This window comes from Trachemys scripta, chromosome 3 (assembly GCF_013100865.1).
Source record: "Trachemys scripta elegans isolate TJP31775 chromosome 3, CAS_Tse_1.0, whole genome shotgun sequence".
NCBI classification, from domain to species: Eukaryota; Metazoa; Chordata; order Testudines; family Emydidae; genus Trachemys; species Trachemys scripta.
Window position 1 is genome coordinate 199,676,894 of NC_048300.1, and position 21,069 is coordinate 199,697,962.

The window sequence follows — 21,069 nt, forward strand, 5'->3', positions numbered from 1 at the left end:
CTGCACGTCCACCAATGTTATATATGCCATCATGTGCCAGCAATGCCCCTCTGCTATGCACATTGGCCAAACTGGACAGTCACTACGCAAGAGGATAAATGGACACAAGTCAGATATCAGGAATGGCAATATACAAAAACCTGTAGGAGAACACTTCAACCTCCCTGGCCACACAATATCAGATGTAAAGGTAGCCATCTTACTGCAAAAAAACTCCAGGACCAGACTCCAAAGAGAAACTGTGAGCTCCAGTTCATTTGCAAATTTGACACCATCAGATCAGGATTAAACAAAGACTGTGAATGGCTATCCAACTACGGAAGCAGTTTCTCCTCCCTTGGTGTTCACACCTCAACTACTAACAGGGCACCTCACCCTCCCTGATTGAACTAACCTCGTTTTCTCCAGACTGATTTATACCTGCCTCTGGAAATGTCCATTATTTGCATCTGAAGAAGTGAGGTTCTTACCCACGAAAGCTTATGCTCCCAATACTTCTGTTAGTCTTAAAGGTGCCACAGGACCCTCTGCGAGTTGCTCCCTCAAGCTCTGCCCACAGTCCTAGAACAGCTGACTGTTTTTGCTAAAAGGATCAGCAGTGAAACAAGTAATACTATGTTGCCCTCATCAGGTTTCAGAGTCAACACCCACTGCTATGAACGGGGTGATTCTTTCTCAGAGCTGCCAACAGATTCAGTAAGGCACTAGAGTATCACAGCATTGAGCTGCATTCGGAAGGTGTCCTTCCCAACAACAAGGGCTAGAAACTTAATATTTTTTAAGCGGACATTTAAATTCTGCAAAAGTTGATGGGCACCAAAGTGCTGGCATGGTGAACCATTGAAAAACAGCTCATCCCCGCCCCATATTCTAGCTTTATCCAACTGGCCTGGACACCATCGTTCCCATGGGCCACACTTTGGTATTAAGGGTGCTGGCTGCAGCTGAACTGCAGAACGCTGGTGCCCCCCACCTATGGGTGGTGCCCAGCCTCTGGCCAGTAGGAGCCAGGCTGAGCAGTGCTGTTGTTCCAAATCTCCTTGGCTAAATATGCTCTGAGGCTAGGTGAACAGGCCACAGCCTCGGGCTTTTATTGGCCGGAAAGGCCTGGTGACAGGACACGTCTGGCAGCAACCGTAACGGGGCTCAGAACCGCAATCTAGGTTTTTGTTGAAGGGAAAGGGCCCACCCACCACTCCAGGCCCCAGCCCAGGGACCCTGTAGATGTCCGCCACTTGCTGTGTCCCCTCCAACTCCTCAGTTCCTTTCCTTGGGCCACTTCACTGCAGCCCCAGCACTCTCTTCGCCTTTGCCTCAGGGCTTCAGCCTGCAGATCCTAGCAGCCTGCCAGGAGCTCTCTTTAGCTTCCCTGGTCCCTGCCTGCAGCTCTGCTCTGTCCAGGGTGCTGTCTGTCTTCAGCCTGCAAGGCAGTCAGGGCTCCCTCCTCAAGCTCCAGGGAGCAACTGAAGCCTCTTTGCCCTGCAGCTCTTATTTGGGCCTGCCCGGCCCTGATTGGCTGCTCCTCACAGCCCCTCTCTAATTGGCTGCCTCTTGCACAGCCTCCCTAGGGCTCTATTAACCCCTTACAGGCCAGTGTGGGGCAGACACTCCATCACACTGCCCCTTGATGAAAACCTGCTGAATCAAATCAGCCCTTGCAGTGAATGATGAAGTAGACTGAAGCCCCCGTCCCATCCCCTCAAAATAACATCCTGTTTGCTCTGGATTCCTGCCCCAGCGGCCTCCATCAGACTGGACACTCTGGAAAAGGACACCTGAAATATGACCCAGCTTGGCTTTGCACATGTGGCTAAATCTACCCACATCCAACTAATCTGACAGATAAACGCCAGAAAAGCAGGATTTTGGATTCTGATCCTGCTTTCAACTGCCCCAGTGAGTCAGGAGTATCGCCACTGAACTGAATGAAGGCGCATTAGTATAAAACGGATCCAAACCAGGCTCCATGGGCCTCATTCTCTGTTGTCCTGCACCTGCCACAGTCATTGCTAAAGGGGTACGAAATGCTGCCAGATCAGAGCCTATTTTGCCCCAGCGTAAATAATTACACAAGATACAAGACAGCGGAGATCTGGGCCGTTAGTGTTTTCCATCCTGGTAACTTCCCAAAACTGTGCGATTTGGAAAAGCATCTTAAAAGTGCAGTTCTCTTATGGTTTGGCAGCAGTGCAGATGGGCCGTACTTTTAGCCAAAGCTATTTTTAAGATCATTTCACACTTTCTTTCCATGCTGACATGTGGATGGGGCCATGAACAGAATGGGCCAGTGTTACAATGGGATGAGATATCTGAGGTGGTCTTCTAGGGGGTCTTACAGTGTTCGATTTCCATTTGGATTCTGGTTCGTTCTGCAGCTACACAGATTGGGGCTGTGATCTTGGCAGACCTCATGCACTAATCGGTGTGACACCCACTTAACACTTGGATGGGACTCCTAGGAAGGATGTTGTTGATAATTCTGTAGGTGATGCTCTTCCATCAGGACAGAGCTGGTTCACAAGGATGGTAGCATCAGGTGCTGCTTTGCTTTAGGTGACATCTTCTAAATGAGGCATGAAATCAATGTTCCGATCGCTCATGGCCTTTATGGATCCCATGGCATCTTTCTCAAGAGTGACGTGTTACCCACAGGACCTCGCCAAATTCCAGCAGGTTTGTTTGATGACATTCTGCCTCCTTAAAGTCCGCCGGTGATTCCAACTGGCCGGTAACCTGCAGTCTAGGGATTCTTCTAGGCTTTCATATAGCACCGGCTGCAGACCCTGGACTCTATCATCTCTGTGCGGGCCACATTTTGGAGGGGGCACCCAGAGCTAAGAATGGCTTCTTCTAGGTTCTGTACTCTGTAAATCTAAAGAAACAAGGCGACCAGTTAGCGTCACGTATGGGATTGTTTTCGGTGGCGTGGATATTTCCGCATACATGCTGTTCATGCAGGAGGCTGAAGGCCTTTCACATGCATTGCCAGCGGCACCTACTGAGTATAAGATGGTTTGACTTTATCAGGAATAGGAATGTGTCATTGAGAACTGGCCTTGAGAGGTTTGATCATCCTTGGCCACCATCGGCTGCCCCTTGTTGGTCATGCTGCCCCGCTTGGAGACAGAGTCTCTGAAGATCTGACTTGAGGTCAGGAGAGGACACTGGCTGGTCATGGAGTGGTGGTGGTCACAGGATTAACTACAGATCAGTCATAGCCCTGTGGAACTCTTAGATGCCTGAAACAAAGCCATACCATGTGGTCCTGGACACTCCGTGCTATGGACCTCTGCCGTCCCAGCGCGGTGGTGTTGTTGAAGTTTATGGATGCTGTGTGGCTTAGACACAAGGTGGGCATGTGATTGCATGGTGACTTGCCCTGTCTGGGCTGGGAACACAGTGGGGCCTCGTTGGGTGAGAAGTTCTAAATCTATTCCCAGCGCTGCTGCCACCTAGCTGGGTGATATTGGCATGTGACTGTCTGTGCCTCTCTGAACCCCACGGGAAGCAGAGACTGTGTCAAAAGCCTTCATGCAGAAGTTATCGTTTGAGTCCCAAATTCCTTATTGAATGTGTGTAAAGCGCTTTGAGGCTCTCGCAGGGAAGTCCCTAGTGAGCGGCAAAGCAGGACTCTGGCATTGCCAGCGGATGGCGCCCTGCCCTTCGGGAGCTTGCAGCGTTGTAGGTCACTCTCAGTCATTTCCTTCGCTAAAATCCAGTCAGTGGAGCTGGGGGCTGGCCCCTCCCAAACAGGAGCGCCACCATCTTTTTTGCCGCCCTAGGCGGTGGAAGGTCCCGTCCCCAAAATACCGCCCCCGACAGAGACGGCGGAAGGTCCCGCCCCCGAAATACCGACGACGACTGGGGCAGCCGCAGATCCGGCCGCCGCGGTCACCACCCCCCAAACGTTAGTGCCCTAGGCGACCGCCTAGGTCGCCTAATGGGTTGTGCTGGCCCTGCTCCCGTAGCAGCTCCTTCATCATCTCATCAGCAAGCTTTCCCCAGTGTTTATCCATCAGCTCCTCCGCTGGAGCTGTCGCCCATTGCTGCTTGTGCCCTCCTTGTCGCTGAACAACAACAGCTGACTGATCCCTGCCATTCTCATGTCCCTTTGCACTGACCCTCTTAGCGTTTTCCTGCTGGGTACAGTCTCCAACTTGTCACCCCGGCCTCAGCCCGACTAGCAGAATCGTCACTGGCATCTCTTCTGCACGGTGCCTTAGAAAATGCAGCTGTGAACACAGTCATTCATTACTGTCATTTAACTGTAGGCATGTTAAGCCTTTTCCAGCAATTTCTGTGAGTCACAGGAAGTCAGGCTACTGGGCTGAGATCTGGTTACTGTCTCCCGCACAGACAGGGCCTGAACACTCGTTGAGTTGCTAACTCCCTATTCAAGTGACTCGGAAAGTAACTTCTAGGGCCTTATCAGCAGCTGACAGTGGCTAAGTGGGTTGATGAGAAGCAGGCTGAATGAGGCACTGAAGTGCTTTAAAGGGGCTACGGCAGTTTAATGAAAACCATACTTTAAAAACCAAGGACAAGACATTTCCTTACCAAGGTCACCCGGGACACCCCGAATCTGAAAAGCCCAGCCTCCGTTTCACTCTTTCGGCTGATTGTGCTGATTCCTCCCTCTCTCGTGCTCGGCACACGGCCAGGCTGTGTGACCTCCTCCTCCGTAGCCAGCCAGCCTTTTCTCTCTGGTCTCGCAGCCGGGCCCTCTTTATCTCCCATCTTGGTAACTGTAACTTCCCTCTCCCTGACATCCAACCTGCACCACTCCATTCAAGACACGGCTACTCAGATCATCTTCTTGTTCCGTTACTCCAGCAGCATCAGCTGCCCTTTGATCAGGTGCAAGTTCTTGTCCTCGTCTCCAACGTGGTACCCATGGAGCAAGCACTCAAGGGGCCAGGCTCAGGGGTCTTTGCCTCCAGGTCAGCTAGCCCTGCTCAGAACAGCTTTTCATGGCCTGGTGATCCAAACCCTGAGCCCAGTACGTGCTGAAACACTGTCGTTTCCAATGCAGATGTCCCTTGAACAGGGTTCCCTGGTCTCTTACTGCATCCCGATAGGGCATTTGCTTTTCCATGATAATGTCAGACTGGACTGTCCCCACCCCTCTCAATGGTGCTTCTGCACCTGCCATGATCTTATCTTAGTGCATTTCACTCTTCCTTCCCATGGGACCCTGATTGATTGATTTCTATCACAGCAGTGCCTCATGGCCCAGGGCCCAGGGTGCTAGGTGCTGGACAAACACAGAACAAGACTTTCCATGTGTCTGGACTGGGAGGCCCAGAAAGTCCTGAGTTGTAGTCTCTATTCTGCCACTGCCAAGTCACTTAGCCCAACATTTTCAAAAGGAACCAGTACTACTTTGGGGGGCCTGACCTGCCTTTTGAGAGGAGATGAGCATCTCTGCTCCCAGCTCAGCGCAGATGCTCAGCAACACATTTCTGAATCTCTAGGTATGTAGAGTCGGGGACCCCAAAATGGAAGCACTCAAAATCCACGGCCAGTTTTGAACATTGTGAGTGGTATTTTCAAAAGCACCTACATGACTTTCAGTGGGACTTGTGCTCCTACATCTCTCGGTCACGTTTGAAAACCCCACTGTTTGGCCGTCACCTCTGTGCCTCGGTTTCCCTATCTGTACATGTGGGTAGTAAAGACCTATCTTAAGAGGACTGGAGGGAGGTTAATGAGGTAATGTTTGCATGTGATTTGCAAATGGCAAGTGCTGTAGCAATGCTCAGCGTTCTGACCAGTTTCAGCCCATTGTCCCCATCAGCAAGCCGGAGCGGGATATTCATTCTGTCCTTCAAAGTAGCTGCGATCCCTCCTGTCTTCCTATCACCCACAAAGGTGATCGGTCCCCACTCTGTTCCTCCCTCCAAGGTGGTATATTCCACTTGCCACCAGGGCCGGCTCCAGGCACCAGCTTCTCAAGCAGGTGCTTGAGGCAGCTGCTCCGGAGAGGGGCGGCACGTCCAGGTATTCGGCGGCAATTCGGCGGACGGTCCCTCAATCCGCCTGGGAGTGAAGGACCTCCCTCCGAATTGCCGCCGCAGATCACGATCGCAATCGCGTGTGTGTGTGTGTGTGTGTGCGCGCGTGTGTGTGTGCAGGGCAGAAGCTGCAAGGTCAAGTGGCCGTCCCCCCTTGTTAGCCCGTGGCTCCTTTCCTGTGTGTGCATGTGAGAGAAATGTTCTAATTCCTCCCCATCTCCCCTCTTCTCCTGCCCCTAGGCGATGGAGAGCAAGCTGCTGATAGGAGGGAGGAACATCATGGACCACACAAATGAGCAGCAGAAGATGCTGGAGCTGAAGAGACAGGAGATAGCTGAGCAGGTAAAGACTCTGCTGAGCAGGGCTGACACTGGATAGTAAACATCAGAACGGCCATGATACTGGGTCAGACCAAGGGTCCATCTAGCCCAGTATCCTGTCTGCCGACAGAGGCCAATGCCAGGTGCCCCGAGGGAATGAACAGACCAGGGAATCATCAAGTGATCCATCCCCTGTCGCCCATGCCCAGCTCCTGGTAAACAGAGACTAGGGACACCATCCCTGCCCAGCCTGGCTATCCTGGATGGACCTATCCTCCATGAATTTATCTAGTTCTTTTTTGAACCCTGTTCTAGTCTTGGCCTTCACAACATCCTTTGGCAACATTCAGAGGTCCCTAAAGACTTGTGCTGGCACCATCCTTGATGTCAGATATTGGCAATAGATGATGCCTGAATCAGTTATATATACTGCAGATATTTATATGATGGGTCACGGGTCCTTGGTGAACTTGACAACACCTCTGTCCCTGAGTAACTGAGTCATATATGAGGTGACGTGTATAAAAGGAGTTGCCAGGCTCAGTCCAGTTCCCAGTGGACAGTGCCCAGATACCACAGTGATGGGCACCCAGCAGAATACCACCGGTCAGACAGAATGCACTGCAAACCAAATTAAGGAGCTGTGTTTAAACTCAGTCCACTTAGGTGGTATCACCGTTTGGTCCCATCCACAGTGCCAAGGCAAGTGTGGGACAGCAGAAGCCATACACAAGTACATTCTGTCCCTGGCTCGGTCTAGCTTGATTTGAGGAGATCCCGTTGTAGGGAAAGGGGAGGTCCGTAGGCTTTGGCGTGGCTCCTCTCGACAATCCCTAGTCTCTGGGCCAAGACAGCAAATGTGACTGTGAGTTGTGGCGGTGTTGGCCGTGCTGTGGGCCGGAAAGGGGCTATCAACTCCCCATCAGGTGCGAATGATTTTCAGTCACTACAACCCGGCCAGCCATGGAGCTGGGCACCCTGAGATGAAAGGCTCCAAATCACATGCCCAGATGCAGTCCCCCGCCATTGTAAAATTTGCATATAACTACCCATCATGCTCTGCAGGCCAGCAGGATGATTTTGATGGGGTTGGGGGGGTTGTTCCTGTTACTGACTCTTTCTTGTTCAATTGGGTTTGGTGTTTTTCCCGGATGCAGAAACGTCGGGAGCGAGAGATGCAGCAGGAGATGCTGCTGCGGGATGAGGAGACCATGGAGCTGCGGGAGACCTTCACGTCTCTGCAGCAGGAAGTGGAGATCAAAACCAAGAAGCTGAAGAAGGTGAGAGGCTGCCTGTGCTGGGACACAGCTGTGGGGAGCCAGTCTCAGGCTGGGTTTCTTTTTAATGACACTACAAGGTGAATTTACTATTGTGCTGAAACTGGGAGGAGGGGTGTGGGTTTGTCTTGCTTCCTGTGAACCTAGCACTTGCAGGAAAAGTAGTGTCTAGGGTTGCCACTTCTGTAATTGCTGGTAACTGGATCCCCGAGGCCCTGCCCCTACCCCACTTCTTCCCCCAAGGCCCTGGCCCTGCTCTGATTCTTCCCTCGAGGCCCTGCCCCTTCTCCGCCTCTTCCCCCAGGCCCAGCCCCCACTTGCTCCTCTCCCCACACCCCCTTCGCTCACTGAATCCTCTCAAGGAGCCTGCCTGCAGGTAGGAGGCAACCCTGGCTGAGCAGGGGCTGGTGCGCGTTAATGATCCAGCACCGTCCCTCGCCCTGCAGAAACTGGACTTTCGGTTCGGGTGCCAGGTCACCTTTTCAACCAGACTTTCTGGTCGAAAACCAGGCACCAGGCGATCCTAAATGGCACCCGGCCACAGAAGCCAAAACCAGCCTGTGCAGGTAAAACCCAGACAGGTGGCAATCCAAGCAGTGTCCCTGATTGCATCTGGGCTGCAGTAGGTCCATGACACCTTTGTGACATCGTGGCATGACGTTTTCAGTGCATGCCTAGAGCCATGTCCTCACCCAGGTGAGCCAGGCAGCTCTGACCATGGGCAATGTATTGCACATTGGGACCTGCCGTCTCCACAGGCCCCTCAGATCAAGTGGGACGTAGAGTGCTGGAATCATAGCTGCTGTCAATCACCATGGCCAGCTGGGGATCTGTCCCGAAGCCCTTGCAAGACTCACCTTTGTAATAAAGGGGCAGCCCACTTCATTTAACCACATCCCGCGCATGCGCAGTATTCAGGCTCCTGCAAATGTTCTGTGTGGCTTAATGTAGGATGAACTTTGGGCGACCAGTGTGGAGACCCTAGGGAGACCCATTTTTTAGGTCTTTTGGGAGTAAATAACTTTGCTTTTCACATGGGATGAGACCTCAGGCCACATCCTAGAAGCTGCTGCCTGGACCGGTACTAACAGAAGCTCTTTCTTGGTGTCCCAGCTGTATGCCAAGCTGCAGGCGGTGAAGGCAGAGATTCAGGACCAGCATGATGAGTACATCAGAGTGCGGCAGGACCTGGAGGAAGCGCAAAATGAACAGACACGGGAACTTAAACTCAAGTAAGTATCTCCTCACCTGAATGGGAAATGCGGGATACAAGCCCTGCCAACCATGCTACCATTCTGACAGAAAAGGCAGAAATATTCAGAAAGAAGCAGGATGAGGGGTTCCAATGTTTACAGTGATAATGAAATAAACATCCTCTTCCTTCAGTAACTAAGGAGGATGTTACGCAGCAGCTATTCAAGTAAAACGTTTTTAAATCTGCAGGACTGGATCTCTTGCACCCAAGAGTGTTAAAATAATTAGCCGAGGAGCTTCCTGACCCAGGAATGTTCATTTTTCCAAATCTTGGAACACTGGGGAAGGACAAAAGCGAATGTTGTGCTAATCTTTTAAAAGGGTAAATGGGATAGCCGTGGTAACCGTCGACCTGTAGGCCTGACGTCAACCCTGGGAAGATTCACGGAAAGGCTGATGGGGGTCTCACTCAGTAAAAAAGGAAAGGGCGGGAGCATAATTAATGCCACTTAGCGTAGTGGTCTTAGTGTAGGGGAAAGTAGGTCTTGTCAGAGTGACAAACCCACTATCGTTTTTTGATGAGGTCACAAGTTTGGTTGATAAAGGTAGCCGTGTTGATAGAATAAACTTAAACCTCTATAAGGTGTTTGACTTAGTCCCACGCGATTTTCTGATTTTAAAATATAGCATTATTCAAAATCCGGGTAGCCAAGTAAAATGGATTAAAAACTGATTAACTGAAGGATTTCAAAAAGTAACTAAATGAGGACTCCTCCTCCCAGGGAATGTTTCTTGTGGGGTCCCACAGCGATCTGTTCATGGCCCAAAGCTATTCAATGTCTTTATCAACCATGTGGGGGAAAATATAAAATCATTAGTCGCAAAATCTCTAGAGGACAAAAAAATTGGTGTGGTGAGGACAGCTCAGGTATCAAACCAACCTGGATCACTTGGTAAGATGGGCTCATTTGGACAGCATACGTTTTAGTACCACCAAATGCAAGGTCATACAGGTAGGAACAAAGAATGTAGGTCACTCTTACAAGATGGAGGATTGTGTCCCAGAATGCAGCGATGCTGAAAAAGGCTTAGATGTCATGGCAGAGAACCAGCTGAACATGAGCTCCCAGTGCAATGCTGGAGCTAGCTGGTCCAATGCAATCCTTGGATGTGTAATATCAAGTAGAAGTACAGCATTAGTGAGACCGTTACTAGATACTGTGGCCAGTTCTGTCCATGCTTCAAAAAGAATGTTGAAAAATTGGAAAGGGTTCAGAAAAGACCTACAAGAATCATTCAACGTCTGAAAAACCTGCGTTATAGCGAGAGATTTGAGAAGCTCAGTCTAACTAGTTTATCCAGATTGAGAGGAGACTTGATCAGTTTACAAGTACCTACACGAGGAAGAGATTTCTGATAGTAGGCAGCTTCTTAATCTAGTAAAAAAGGCATAATGAGATCCAAGGGTTGGAAGCTGAAGCCGGACAAACTCAGATGAGAATTAAGGTGCACATTTTTAACAGTGGGGATAATTAACCGTTGGAACCACGTATCTCGGGATGTGGTGGATGCCCCATCACTCGAAGTCTTTAAATCAAGACTGGATCTCTTTCAGAACTGCTTTAGCTCAAATAGAGGTTCTTGATGCAAGAATCACTGCGTGAGGCTCTTTTCCTGTGTTATGCAGGAGGTCAACTAGAGGATACGAATGCTCTTCTCTGGCCTTAAAATCCAGAGTCCACATGACTCACAAGGAGGCCCTTGCAAATCAAAAGATGAGGGTAGCTGTATGGGCAGGCTTTATGCTGGGGGACAGCGTGGGACGAATTAATTACCCTGGAGCAGGGAAGAATCAGTGTCTCATCTGTGGATGGACATTGGGGGGTTTTGCATGTAAATTAGGTGAGTATAAATGGACATGCATGAGCACGTGGGTCTGACTTTCAAAATCTGGCTCAAGTGGGGCCGATAAAAAGCAACATTGGTGCTAGACCCCGTGTGTTCATACCCTGAGGATGATGCTAGATCCATAGCCCCGGTCAACGCCATGCTACGGGTTGGGGAAAGACCCAAGTATGAGTTAATGAGCTTTCCCTGTAGCGTGTTAATAACATTCAGACAATGCTTTGGTATAAAGTGCTATACAATACGTGGTAAGTAGGTCTGTCAAGTGATTAAAATAATTAATCACGATTAATCACACTGTTGAACAGTAATAGAATACCATTCATTTAACTATTTTGGGATGTTTTCTACATTTTCAAATATGTTGATTTCAATTATAACACACAATACAAAGTGTACAGTGCTCACTTTATATTTATTTTTTATGACAAATATTTGCAAATAGTATTTTTCAATTCCCCCATTAGAAGTACTGTAGTGCCATCTCTTTATCATGAAATTTTAATTTACAAATGTAGAATTATGTACAAAAAAATAACTGCATTGAAAAATAAAACAATTTAAAACTTTAGAGCCTACAAGTCCACTCAGTCCTATTTCTTGTTCAACCCATCGCTGAGACAAACAAGTTTGGTTACAATTTGCAGGAGATAATGCTGCCCACTTCTTGTTCACAATGTCACCTGAAAGTGAGAACAGGTGTTCGCATGGCACCGTTGTAGCTGGTGTCACAAGATATTTACATGCCAGATGTGCTAAAGATTCATATGTCCCTTCATGCTTCAACCACCATTTCAGGGGACATGCATCCATGCTGATGACAGGTTCTGCTCGATAACAATCTAAAGCAGTGCGGACTGACGCATGTTCATTTTCATTATCTGAGTCAGATGCCACCAGCAGAAGGTTGATTTTCTTTTTCGGTGGTTCGGGGTCTGTAGTTTCCGCATAGGAGTATTGCTCTTTTAAGACTTCTGAAGGCATGCTCCACACCTCGTCCCTCTCAGATTTTGAAAGGCTCTTCAGCTTCTTAAACCTTGGGTCAAGTGCTGTAGCTATCTTTAGAAATCTCACATTGGTACCTTCTTTGTGTTTTGTGAAATCTGCAGTGAAAATGTTCTTAAAATGAACATGTATTGGGTCATCATCCAAGACTGCTATAAGATTAAATATATGGCAGAATGCGGGTAAAGTAGAGCTGGAGACAAACAATTCTCCCCCAAGGAGTTCAGTCACAAATTTAATTAATGCATTATTTTTTTAACGAGCATCATCAGCATGGAAGCATGTCCTCTGGAATGGAGGCCAAAGCATGGAGCATACAGATGTTTTGCATATCTGGCATGTAAATACCTCTGCAATGCCGACTACAAAAGTCCCATGCGAACGCCTGTTCTCACTTTCTGGTGACACTGTAAATAAGAAGAGGGCAGCATTATCTCCTGTAAAACAAACTTGTTTGACTTAGCGACTGGCTGAACAAGAAGTAGGACTGAGTGGACTTGTAGGCTCTAAAGTTTTGCATTATTTTGTTTTTGAGTGCAGTTATGTAACAAAAAAAAATCTACATTTGTAAGTTTCTCTTTCATGATAAAGAGATTGCCCTAGAGTACTTGTATGAGGTGAATTGAAAAATACTGTTTCTTTTGGTTATCATTTTTACAGTGCAAATATCTGTAATAAAAATAATAATATAAGATGAGCAGGGGACTGTTAGAGTTATTGTCCAAAAACAAAGCTTACAGGAAATGCTATGTCTCTTTTCTCTGATTGATGTGCTCTGTCTCTTTCTGTCCCCATCTCTGTCTGGCTGGCTGTATTTCTCTCTGTGTGATCTTTGGTTCTGTCATTTTATCCTGTTTTTACCCGTTCCTCTTCCCCTTTGCTCTCATGTTTCCCTCTCCCATTTCTCTGTGTGTCTGCCCATCCTCCCCCATCTCTCTCTCTTCTTTTCCCAACACTTTGCCTCTTCCCACCTTTTTCTCCCATTCATCTCCCCCTTTCTTTATTCTCACTCCCTCGCCTCTTTTGTCTTGCCACCACCGCTTGCTCACTCCGTCCCCCTCTTACCCTGGCTCTTGCTCAGATACTTGATCATTGAGAACTTTATCCCTCCTGAAGAGAAGAACAAGATCATGAACCGCCTGTACTACGACTGTGAGGAGGACCAGTGGAAGTTCCAGCCGCTCGTGCCTGCTGGGGGGTAAGGCTGGAGTTCTGGGAGAGGAGGCCTGGCCTACTGCTGGGGTGTTTTTCTGAGGCACTGGCTGCAGGAGGGAGGATGCTGAATGGGGAGGATTAGCAGTCTGGAATGGAAGAGCGGGCGGAAGCCCAGCGGGGCAGGGACAGCCTGTCCGTTACTGAGTTACTGTCTCGCAGAGCGGAGAACCCTCCTTAACTCCGTAACACGTTGTCACTGTCCAGCTACAGCCTCACAAAACACCTCCTGAGGGGTGAATTTGGCCCAGAGTCCCAGAGGGGAGTGCTCTGAAGAAGGGGCCCTGCCAGAAAAGAACAGTCTCTGGCTGCAGTGTGGGGACACAGCCTCCGCTTCCCGCCCCCGCCCCGCCTCTTCCCACCCAGTTCCGCCCGCTCCCACCCCAGCACCTCCTGCACGCCGCAGAACAACTGATCGCGTGAGGCGCTGGGAGGGACAGAGTGGAGTGGATCGGCGGGGCCGCCACTGGGCAGGAGGCACTGGGGGAGAAGGGGGAGCTGGTTGCCAGTGGGTGCTAAGCACCCACTAATTATTTTCCATGGGTGCTCCAGCCCTGGCGCCCCACGGGGTCGGCACCTCTGTATGGTACCAACCAGCTTTGTGTCTAGCATGTTGTGCTCATGTCAGGCAGCAGAGCGGTGACCTCACTGCCGGTAGGAGAAAAGCTCTGCTAGTTGCCCTGTTCTTGTAATAACCCTCTAGCTCGTGGCCACGGCACTGCAGGGCACGGGGAGGTTCGGGCAGGAGAGTTAAGGTGGGCGGCTGAGGTAGCTGCCTGGCCCCTCTCTGTCTGAGGAGATGCTGCTGCTTTCCCGCTGCTCAGCCCTGCTCGGCGCTGGCTACGTAGCGCTCCATGGGACCTGGGAGTGCCAGGGCCACGTGACGGAGCAGTCTGGAGAGAGCGAAAAGCCTTCGTCTGGCTTGCAGCTCCATCCCCCTCGCCAGAGAGGCCACGAGGCCAAGGACAGGGCTTCAAACTTTTCCAGTGTTTTGTTCACTTCTTATGCTTGAGATCCTGTCTGGACACCTCCCCTACCCTCCTCACGATCTCGGCTCCTTCCTCTTCTTCCCACCCCATCTGCCAAGCCCTGGGGGGGACCCACTGTCTTATAACCCTCCCCCCATCCTCCCTGCACTCATACACTGAAACTCAATGGCCTGATCTGCTCGGCGCCTTCTCCCAGTGGGTGCTCAGCTGCTGGGGTTTCTCTTGACGGGAGCTGCCACATCGACCAGCATCTCTTCCCTGCCAGCCATGGGCTGTGGGTAATGGAGGCTGGGGGAGGCTAAGACTCCCCAAACCTCTGCTAACGCTTCCCGCTGCAGCCTCGAGGCTGGGCCGTGGCAGGGCTCAGAGGTCCTATGGGTAGCCCGGACTTAGGGCTCGGCCGCAGCTGGCCGGCCAGGGCTCGCGCTCCTCCGGGCTGCTCCAGGTGCCGGCGGGCCAGCTGGGGCTCTGGACTGCTCTGGTCACCAGCAGGCCAGCCCGAGCTCGCGACTGTGCCGGCAGCCTGGCCGCTCAGAACGGGGAGTGGAAGGGGGGCAGAGCCTCGGGCAGAAGGGGCGGAGCAGGGCGGGGCCTTGGGCAGAAGAGGCAGGGCAGGGGGCTAGCTTTCCCAAATGGGGAGTGCATGTGCCCCCATGCTGCCAGCCCTCATGATCAACCAGTGCTCCAGTCCACACGGATATACTCCATGGGCCGCACAATGTGAGAACAGTGATTAAGGCTGATGACTCAGGGAAAGCAGACACACTCTGCATAGGCAGATTTGATGTTTCTGACTAAGGTTTTTATTTATTTGGGCTTGGCAGAATGTTAATTTTTTTATCATGTCGTTGGATAATACCGGTTTGTGTTTACAATATTTATTGATTTAAATTTTCGCAGTTGTGGAAAATTATGCGGGGAGCAGACAGTGGGGGCTCAGACAGTGGGGGCTCAGGCAGTGAGGGCTCAGACAGTGAGGACTTCATGACAGTTGACACTGAGATTCAAACAGTTAAAGCTTTCTGACCATGAAAACACAACTTGTCAACATCACATGCCAAACTAGCCAGAGTAAATAGCCTTACGTCAAACTCCTAAGTTCTCAAGCAGCCTCTTTCTGACTTTGCTGATCTGCAAACCTCAGTTCTCACCCGTGGAAATATTTTTCATCAATGTGTCTGTTTGCGGTGAAATTGTCGTTTACCGGCACCTGTCAATAAAAAGCGAATCCTTCCCAGCCTACATTTATTGGAGGCCCAGGGGGCTAGCTTGGCTGACCCAGAACATCACTGGCTCTTCTGTCTGTGAGCCCAGTGATGGACAAGCCTCAGGAGGTTTGGAGGTTCTTGGATGAGCCCCGCAAGCTTCTCCAAATCTCCCTTCTTTGCCTCCCCTCTGGCCCCCTTGGCTTTCAACTTCCCAACCCAGCAAGCACCCTCTTTGGTGATCTTCCTATCCAGGGATTCACAGGTCACAACTTCCTGAGTGAGCCTGTTCCTCTGCCTGATAATGTATTCCAGTGCTGTGTTACTCAGCCGCAAGGGTCCTGTACTAGTTTCCATCCCGCTGCTGTTAGCCGTAGCCCCCTCGACCTCCCCCCAAATTCCTCTGGTTGCGAAAGGCTGACACCTTTCATCCCTGTAGATGGTCTTTGTTAAGGATGTGCAGTAGAAGTAAAACCCTCAGCTCTCCACCACACCTTGGCACAGAACAGGAAGGAAGGGAAGACCAACTCTGCAGAAATTTACATCCATTCAGAGAGACTGGGGCAGCCAATTCCACGCTTTGTCTGGAGTTATTTTTAGTGGATCATTTTATATGGTCAAAATGTTTATTATAACTCTCTCCTTAGCAGCAACAACCAAATGAAGAAGAGGCCAACCTCTGCCGTGGGCTACAAGAGACCCATCAGCCAGTATGCGCGGGTGGCCATGGCCATGGGATCCCACCCTAGGTACCGGGTGAGTGCGGGAGCTGAAGGGAGGGGTGGAGTGAAGTCATTGCGTGGACAGATGGGAAACCAGTGGAACCGATGTACGGCTGGGTGAATTGATGGAGGGAATGATGGAATCAAGGTAATGGGTCCTCTGAGAGTGGAAATGTGGTGGGCTATAAGGGGTCCTATCAGCAGGAAGAGAAGTTTAGCTTTGTGAAGCAGAGCAGCTGGATGGAACATGTTCGAGGTCTGGCTTTGAAGAGCATCTCTAAGCTTGTGGGGGTGGGGAGGGGTTATCATCCACCTGGCGACTACGCTCGTTGGCCTGGGAAGAAGAGTCTGTTTGACAGGCCAAAGGAAGCCAGCTACCCCTCCAAGCCTTGCTAAGCTCTTCATAGTTTGCACTGTCTGCCTCCAGGTGAGGGGAAAGGTGCCACAGAGCAGGCTTACACCCACAGCATCTCCCCCCCCGACCCTGCCAGGCAGATTCACCAACAGAGGTATCTTCTCCCACCCCCACCAGTCCTCTCATGGATCAGTAACTGGCTACAAGTCAGGAAAGAAAGGGTAGGAATAAGCAGTCAGTTTTCAGAATGGAGAGAGGTAAATAGCAGGTCCCCCAGGGGTCTGTACCAGCCCCAGTGCTGTTCAAGATACGCATCATCAATTCTCTGGAAAAAGGGACAAACCGTGAGGTGGCAAAATTGGAAGATGATACAAAACTACTCCAGATAATTCAAAGCTGACTGCGAAGATACAAAGGGATTTCACAGAACTGGGTGACTGGGCAACAAAATGGCAGCTGAAATTCAGGGTTGACAAGTGCAAAGTAATCCACATTGGAAAACATAATCCCAAGGATACTTATAAAATGATGGGGTCTAAATTAGCTCTTACCACTCAGGAGAGAGATCTTGCGGTCATTGTGGACAGCACATTGATTGCAGCTGCAGTCAAAAAAGCTAATGGAATGTAAGGAACCATTCGGAAAAGGATAATGCCTCTATATAAATCCATCGTGCGTCCACACCTAGAATACTGCTTGCAGTTCTGGTCACCCCATCTCAAAAAAGATATACTGTATTAGAACTGGAAAAGGTACAGAAAAAAGCAACAAAAATGATTCGGGGCATGGAACAGCTCCCATATGAGGAGAGATTGAAAAGACTAGGATAAAAAAAGAACTCACTAAGTTCCTGGAGGATAAGGTCCATCAGTGGCCAGAAGCTGGGATTGGACGACAGGGGATGGATCACTCGATAAGTGCCCTGTTCTGTTCATTCCCTCTGGGGCACCTGGCATTGGCCACTGTGGGAAGACAGGATCCTGGGCTAGATGGACCATTGGTCTGACCCAGTCTGGCCGTTCTGATGTTCTAACTCAGACAGCTGCTCGCTGGCCTGTGTGCAATGCAATTGGGGCCTCTCAGTCCTGTCCCTTGTGGAGACATCCCCACAAGTGGCATTAGCCGGCTCCCTTGCAGGCCGGGGTGGGTCGGAGTATGTAAATGGGAGGCAGCGTATCTGAGGAAACTGACCTACAGCTGTCCCGATAGAAAAAATCTCCTACCCCCAGGGCTGAGCCCAGCCTTTCAGCAGGTGATCGGCAGATCTGCCTGTGCCCATGTCGGTGACTCATTTGTTGGTGTTTTCATCCTGTTCGGTGAAGGCTGAGAACATCATGTTCCTGGAGCTGGACCTCTCCCCCCCAGCTGTGTTTGAATTTGAGCTGACCGGGGACCAGGGCGAGCAGGACCCACGAGCTCTGCACCTTGAGAGACTGATGCGCCTGGATAGTCTCCTGGAGCGGCCGGCAGCTGCCAGGGTGAGGAAGTCCCGCTCCTGGTGAGTGTCCGCCGGGGTGAAGTGAAAAACAGCCTGATTCTGATGCCTGCTGGCGTTGAGTGGGGTGAACGTGAGGGCTGAAGGGAGGCAGGGACCTCCGAATGGGGTGGGAGGGGCAGAGCAGAAATGAGCAGGTGTGAGGCCCCCACTGGTCTGCCAGGGAATAATTAATAACCAGGTGCATTGAAATAACAACCCATCTGTTCCGTGCCTGGCATGCTTGTTGCTGCAGGGGCGTCTGTTCTTCAGGCTGGAGAATCAGAGAACGAGGAAGCTCCAAGCACAGAGGAGGAGAGAAAAGCAATCCCCTGGTCACTGCTTTAGGGCCCTTTTCCTGCTGAAGTCTGGGGGAGGGGATGCGCTCATGTGTACAGCTGTCACATCACCCCCCTCTGCCTCTATTACATGCCCACCTCCTGGGGACTGGGGAGGGGTCACTCGATGCCCACACAGCACCGGCCAGAGGGAAAGCACTGTGTGCCCATGCTAGGTTTTCTTAGCAAATGGAAGCAGCAAACTCTGCCGATGCCCAGGGCCCCACAGAGATGACAAGCTTGTTATTGGACTGGTGGGACCTCATCCTGCCCAAACCAGGCGGCTTCAAGGACACGGGGGCTTTTTACATGTCCAGAGCCTCTGCACGAGTCTAGAGCAGGTCTCTGTCCGTGAAGCCCTACCAGACTCCCTGCGCTAGGGACCCGAGTCTCATCGGTCACAGCAAACGCTGCCCATCGTTGCCCGGCCTTGAGACGCCTCAGCCGGATTGAACCATTAGTCCTGACAAGCCAGTGGTTCAGAGCTGCCAGCTTGATAAAGAGCCAGCGTTGGTGCCAGGGCAGGAAACCGCTTTCCATCCAACTTTTAGTGTGGGCGTAACAATCCCAACAAGAACCTGGGACCAAAATTTTCAAATTTGGGAGCCTAAAGTTTGGCACCTAGATTGACTGAGTTCCCCAGTTCCCATTGGATAAACACTAATGGTAGTTTTGTAATCGTTAAACCAGTGTTAAAAGCAGGATGACAATGATACCAAACATTACAGAGTCTCCCATCCCACAACCTGCACCACTAAAATGCAGCCTCCTCTGGCCTGGAGCGCAGCAGCTAGGTACACAGCGGGCAGGTAACTTCATGGAACTCAGTGTACCTCCCACTTGGCTATGAAGGGCAGACCTGACCCTGCTGTGAATTGACCCTGTGATTCAAAGGGAGTTTCATCCTGATGTTGCAGCATTTATTCCGTCCCCTCTAGCTTCACATGAGTTTCCTTTATAGCACCTCGCTGAACAAAATGGCTGGCACTTCCTGTTAGTGGCCCTGGCGGGGAGGCAGGAGAGACGTGGGAGGAGGTGGGTGATGTGACAAGAGACCAGTTTTTCTCTTTTTCTTGTCCCACTCTCAGGTGCCAGACGCCCCGGCCGCTGCCACCCTCAACAACTCACGGTTCCCTGGCGGCCGTGTCCCAGCGGCCCCCCACGATGCCAGCTCATGAGTGACGCCCTGCAGCTCCTCCCTTCCCTTCCATCTTATAGCAAGGACTACGCCACCCATCACTGGCTGCTTCCGAAAGCGCTCGGCCCGGGAAGGGGATTCCTTGCTGGTGGCCTCCCGCCCGGTCCCATCTCGTCTTTGTCTTCAGCTACTTCTTGTGTGTGTGTGTTTGTGTGAGACACTCGGCGTCGGTTCCCGGGGACACGGGCGCTGCCTCCCTCCCCCCATCCAGATCTGTCACTTTATTTATTGATCGTATTTATTTATGAAGCGGTTTGGCAATGCAGAGTTAGGAGACGCGTTCAGAATAAGGCGCGGCCCAGGCTGGTCGGGGGCACCATGCAGATTTCTCCCTTTTACTACCCCGGCATCTGGTTTAAAGCAGGAGCCAGACGCAGCCTGCAGCAGCTGCTTTATCTTTGTGTCATTGGCAGACTGCCCACCCCTAATGCACAGTCACCTCCTCAGAGGGGGAAACAAGCCGAAGACGGGAAAGGAGCTAAGCCCTCTCTCTCTGTTGGCTTTCTTGTGAGATGAGACCACTCAGAGCTCTCCATGGACTCCGCATGTGGGGTGGTGGTTTCCTTGGCCAGATTCCTTGGGATACCCCACGAGACCCGTGCACAGGCTGATGGCCGCTCCCACAAGTGTTTGGGGATTTTCTGGCAGCTGGGCCTTGCGTTTGCTGGCCACGGACGAAGAGCCACTTCCTGTGCCGTATCGACAGCAGCAGCATTGACGTCTCCTTGAGTTCTGGGCTCAGCTCTCACCCCATGATGAACAAAGGGGGTATGAATTAACCAAACCGAGCCAACGGGGGGGCTAAAGTTTTCCAGGGAACCTGGGACTTTGCTCGCCAACGGCACCGTTTGGCGATGACTGGGCCTGCCCCATTAAGTCATCTGACGTCCACCTTGGTTCACAGTCCCTCGTTGGGGTGGAGCAGCCAGTGGGAATCTCCCATTCTCCCCAAAGAAGTGCACAGAGGCTGGAGAACAACATTATCTACTCAGAAACTGACTTTGAAGGTCAAAGCAGAAATGAAAGTTTCTACTGTCCTTGGCAGCTAGAGGGAAGGAATCAGTGAAGGGCAGATGAGCCGGTGCCAGGAGAGGTAACTTGAACACACCTATCCCTTGCACTGGCTACCTGGACTGGGTGTTACAAGAAGGTGTTAAACTGCTAGTCTCAAGTATCAGAGGGGTAGCCGTGTTAGTCTGAATCTGTAAAAAGCAACAGAGGGTCCTGTGGCACCTTTAAGACTAACAGAAGTATTGGGAGCATAAGCTTTCGTGGGTGAGGTTCTTACCCACGAAAGCTTATGCTCCCAATACTTCTGTTAGTCTTAAAGGTGCCACAAGACCCTCTGTTGCTTTTTGCTAGTCTCAAGAACATCTTTGGTCTGATGCAGGGGCTGTGGAGGAGAGCAGGGAAGCTGGTAAAAGAAGGAGGGACAAGAGGTGAGGCGCTTTTGTCCAGTCCTGAGGAGGAGGATTAAAGCATGGCTCCAGCAACAGCATGGGCGGCTACTGTTAGAACAAAGTTCAATGCTCCTGAGTGTGTCGATGTTCAACAGTTCATCTGAGGGCAGGTGCGTCTTCACCTGAGACCTTCTGGGTGGATGTGCCAGGCCACTGGGTGAGCATAGACAGTTATGGGCTCTTGGATAGTTTGCAAATGTGTAGTGCTGGGGGATGGGGGGGAGGGGGAGGAAAGAGATCAAAGACCTTTGCAAGATCATAGTCAATGAGAAAGTGATTTATCTGGTTCACTCAAGAAGACTTGGGTTATGAAATTGTCCTTCCACGTTTCCTGGTCTGAGGCCAGCACCCTGCTGGAGCAGAAGAAGGAGATGCGTCCTGGAATCCAGATGATTGGTCTT

At 51.0% G+C, this 21,069-nt stretch overlaps 1 protein-coding gene across 2 annotated transcripts in view; it reads left to right on the forward strand.

Moving 5' to 3' along the window:
* Positions 1–20,439, forward strand: part of KIF3C (kinesin family member 3C) — a 57,099-nt gene extending 36,660 nt beyond the window's left edge. Inside the window, exons 2-8 of one of the 2 annotated variants that reach the window (XM_034766831.1) lie at positions 6,255–6,356; positions 7,492–7,614; positions 8,725–8,843; positions 12,797–12,913; positions 15,772–15,877; positions 17,521–17,696; positions 19,099–20,439. In XM_034766831.1, the coding sequence (XP_034622722.1) occupies positions 6,255–6,356; positions 7,492–7,614; positions 8,725–8,843; positions 12,797–12,913; positions 15,772–15,877; positions 17,521–17,696; positions 19,099–19,192 (837 nt within the window). In that variant the 3' untranslated portion in view covers positions 19,193–20,439. Of the gene's footprint in view, positions 1–6,254; positions 6,357–7,491; positions 7,615–8,724; positions 8,844–12,796; positions 12,914–15,768; positions 15,878–17,520; positions 17,697–19,098 lie in introns of both variants that reach the window. The other variant, XM_034766830.1, reaches the window with a different exon arrangement.
* Positions 20,440–21,069: the final 630 nt, after the last annotated feature.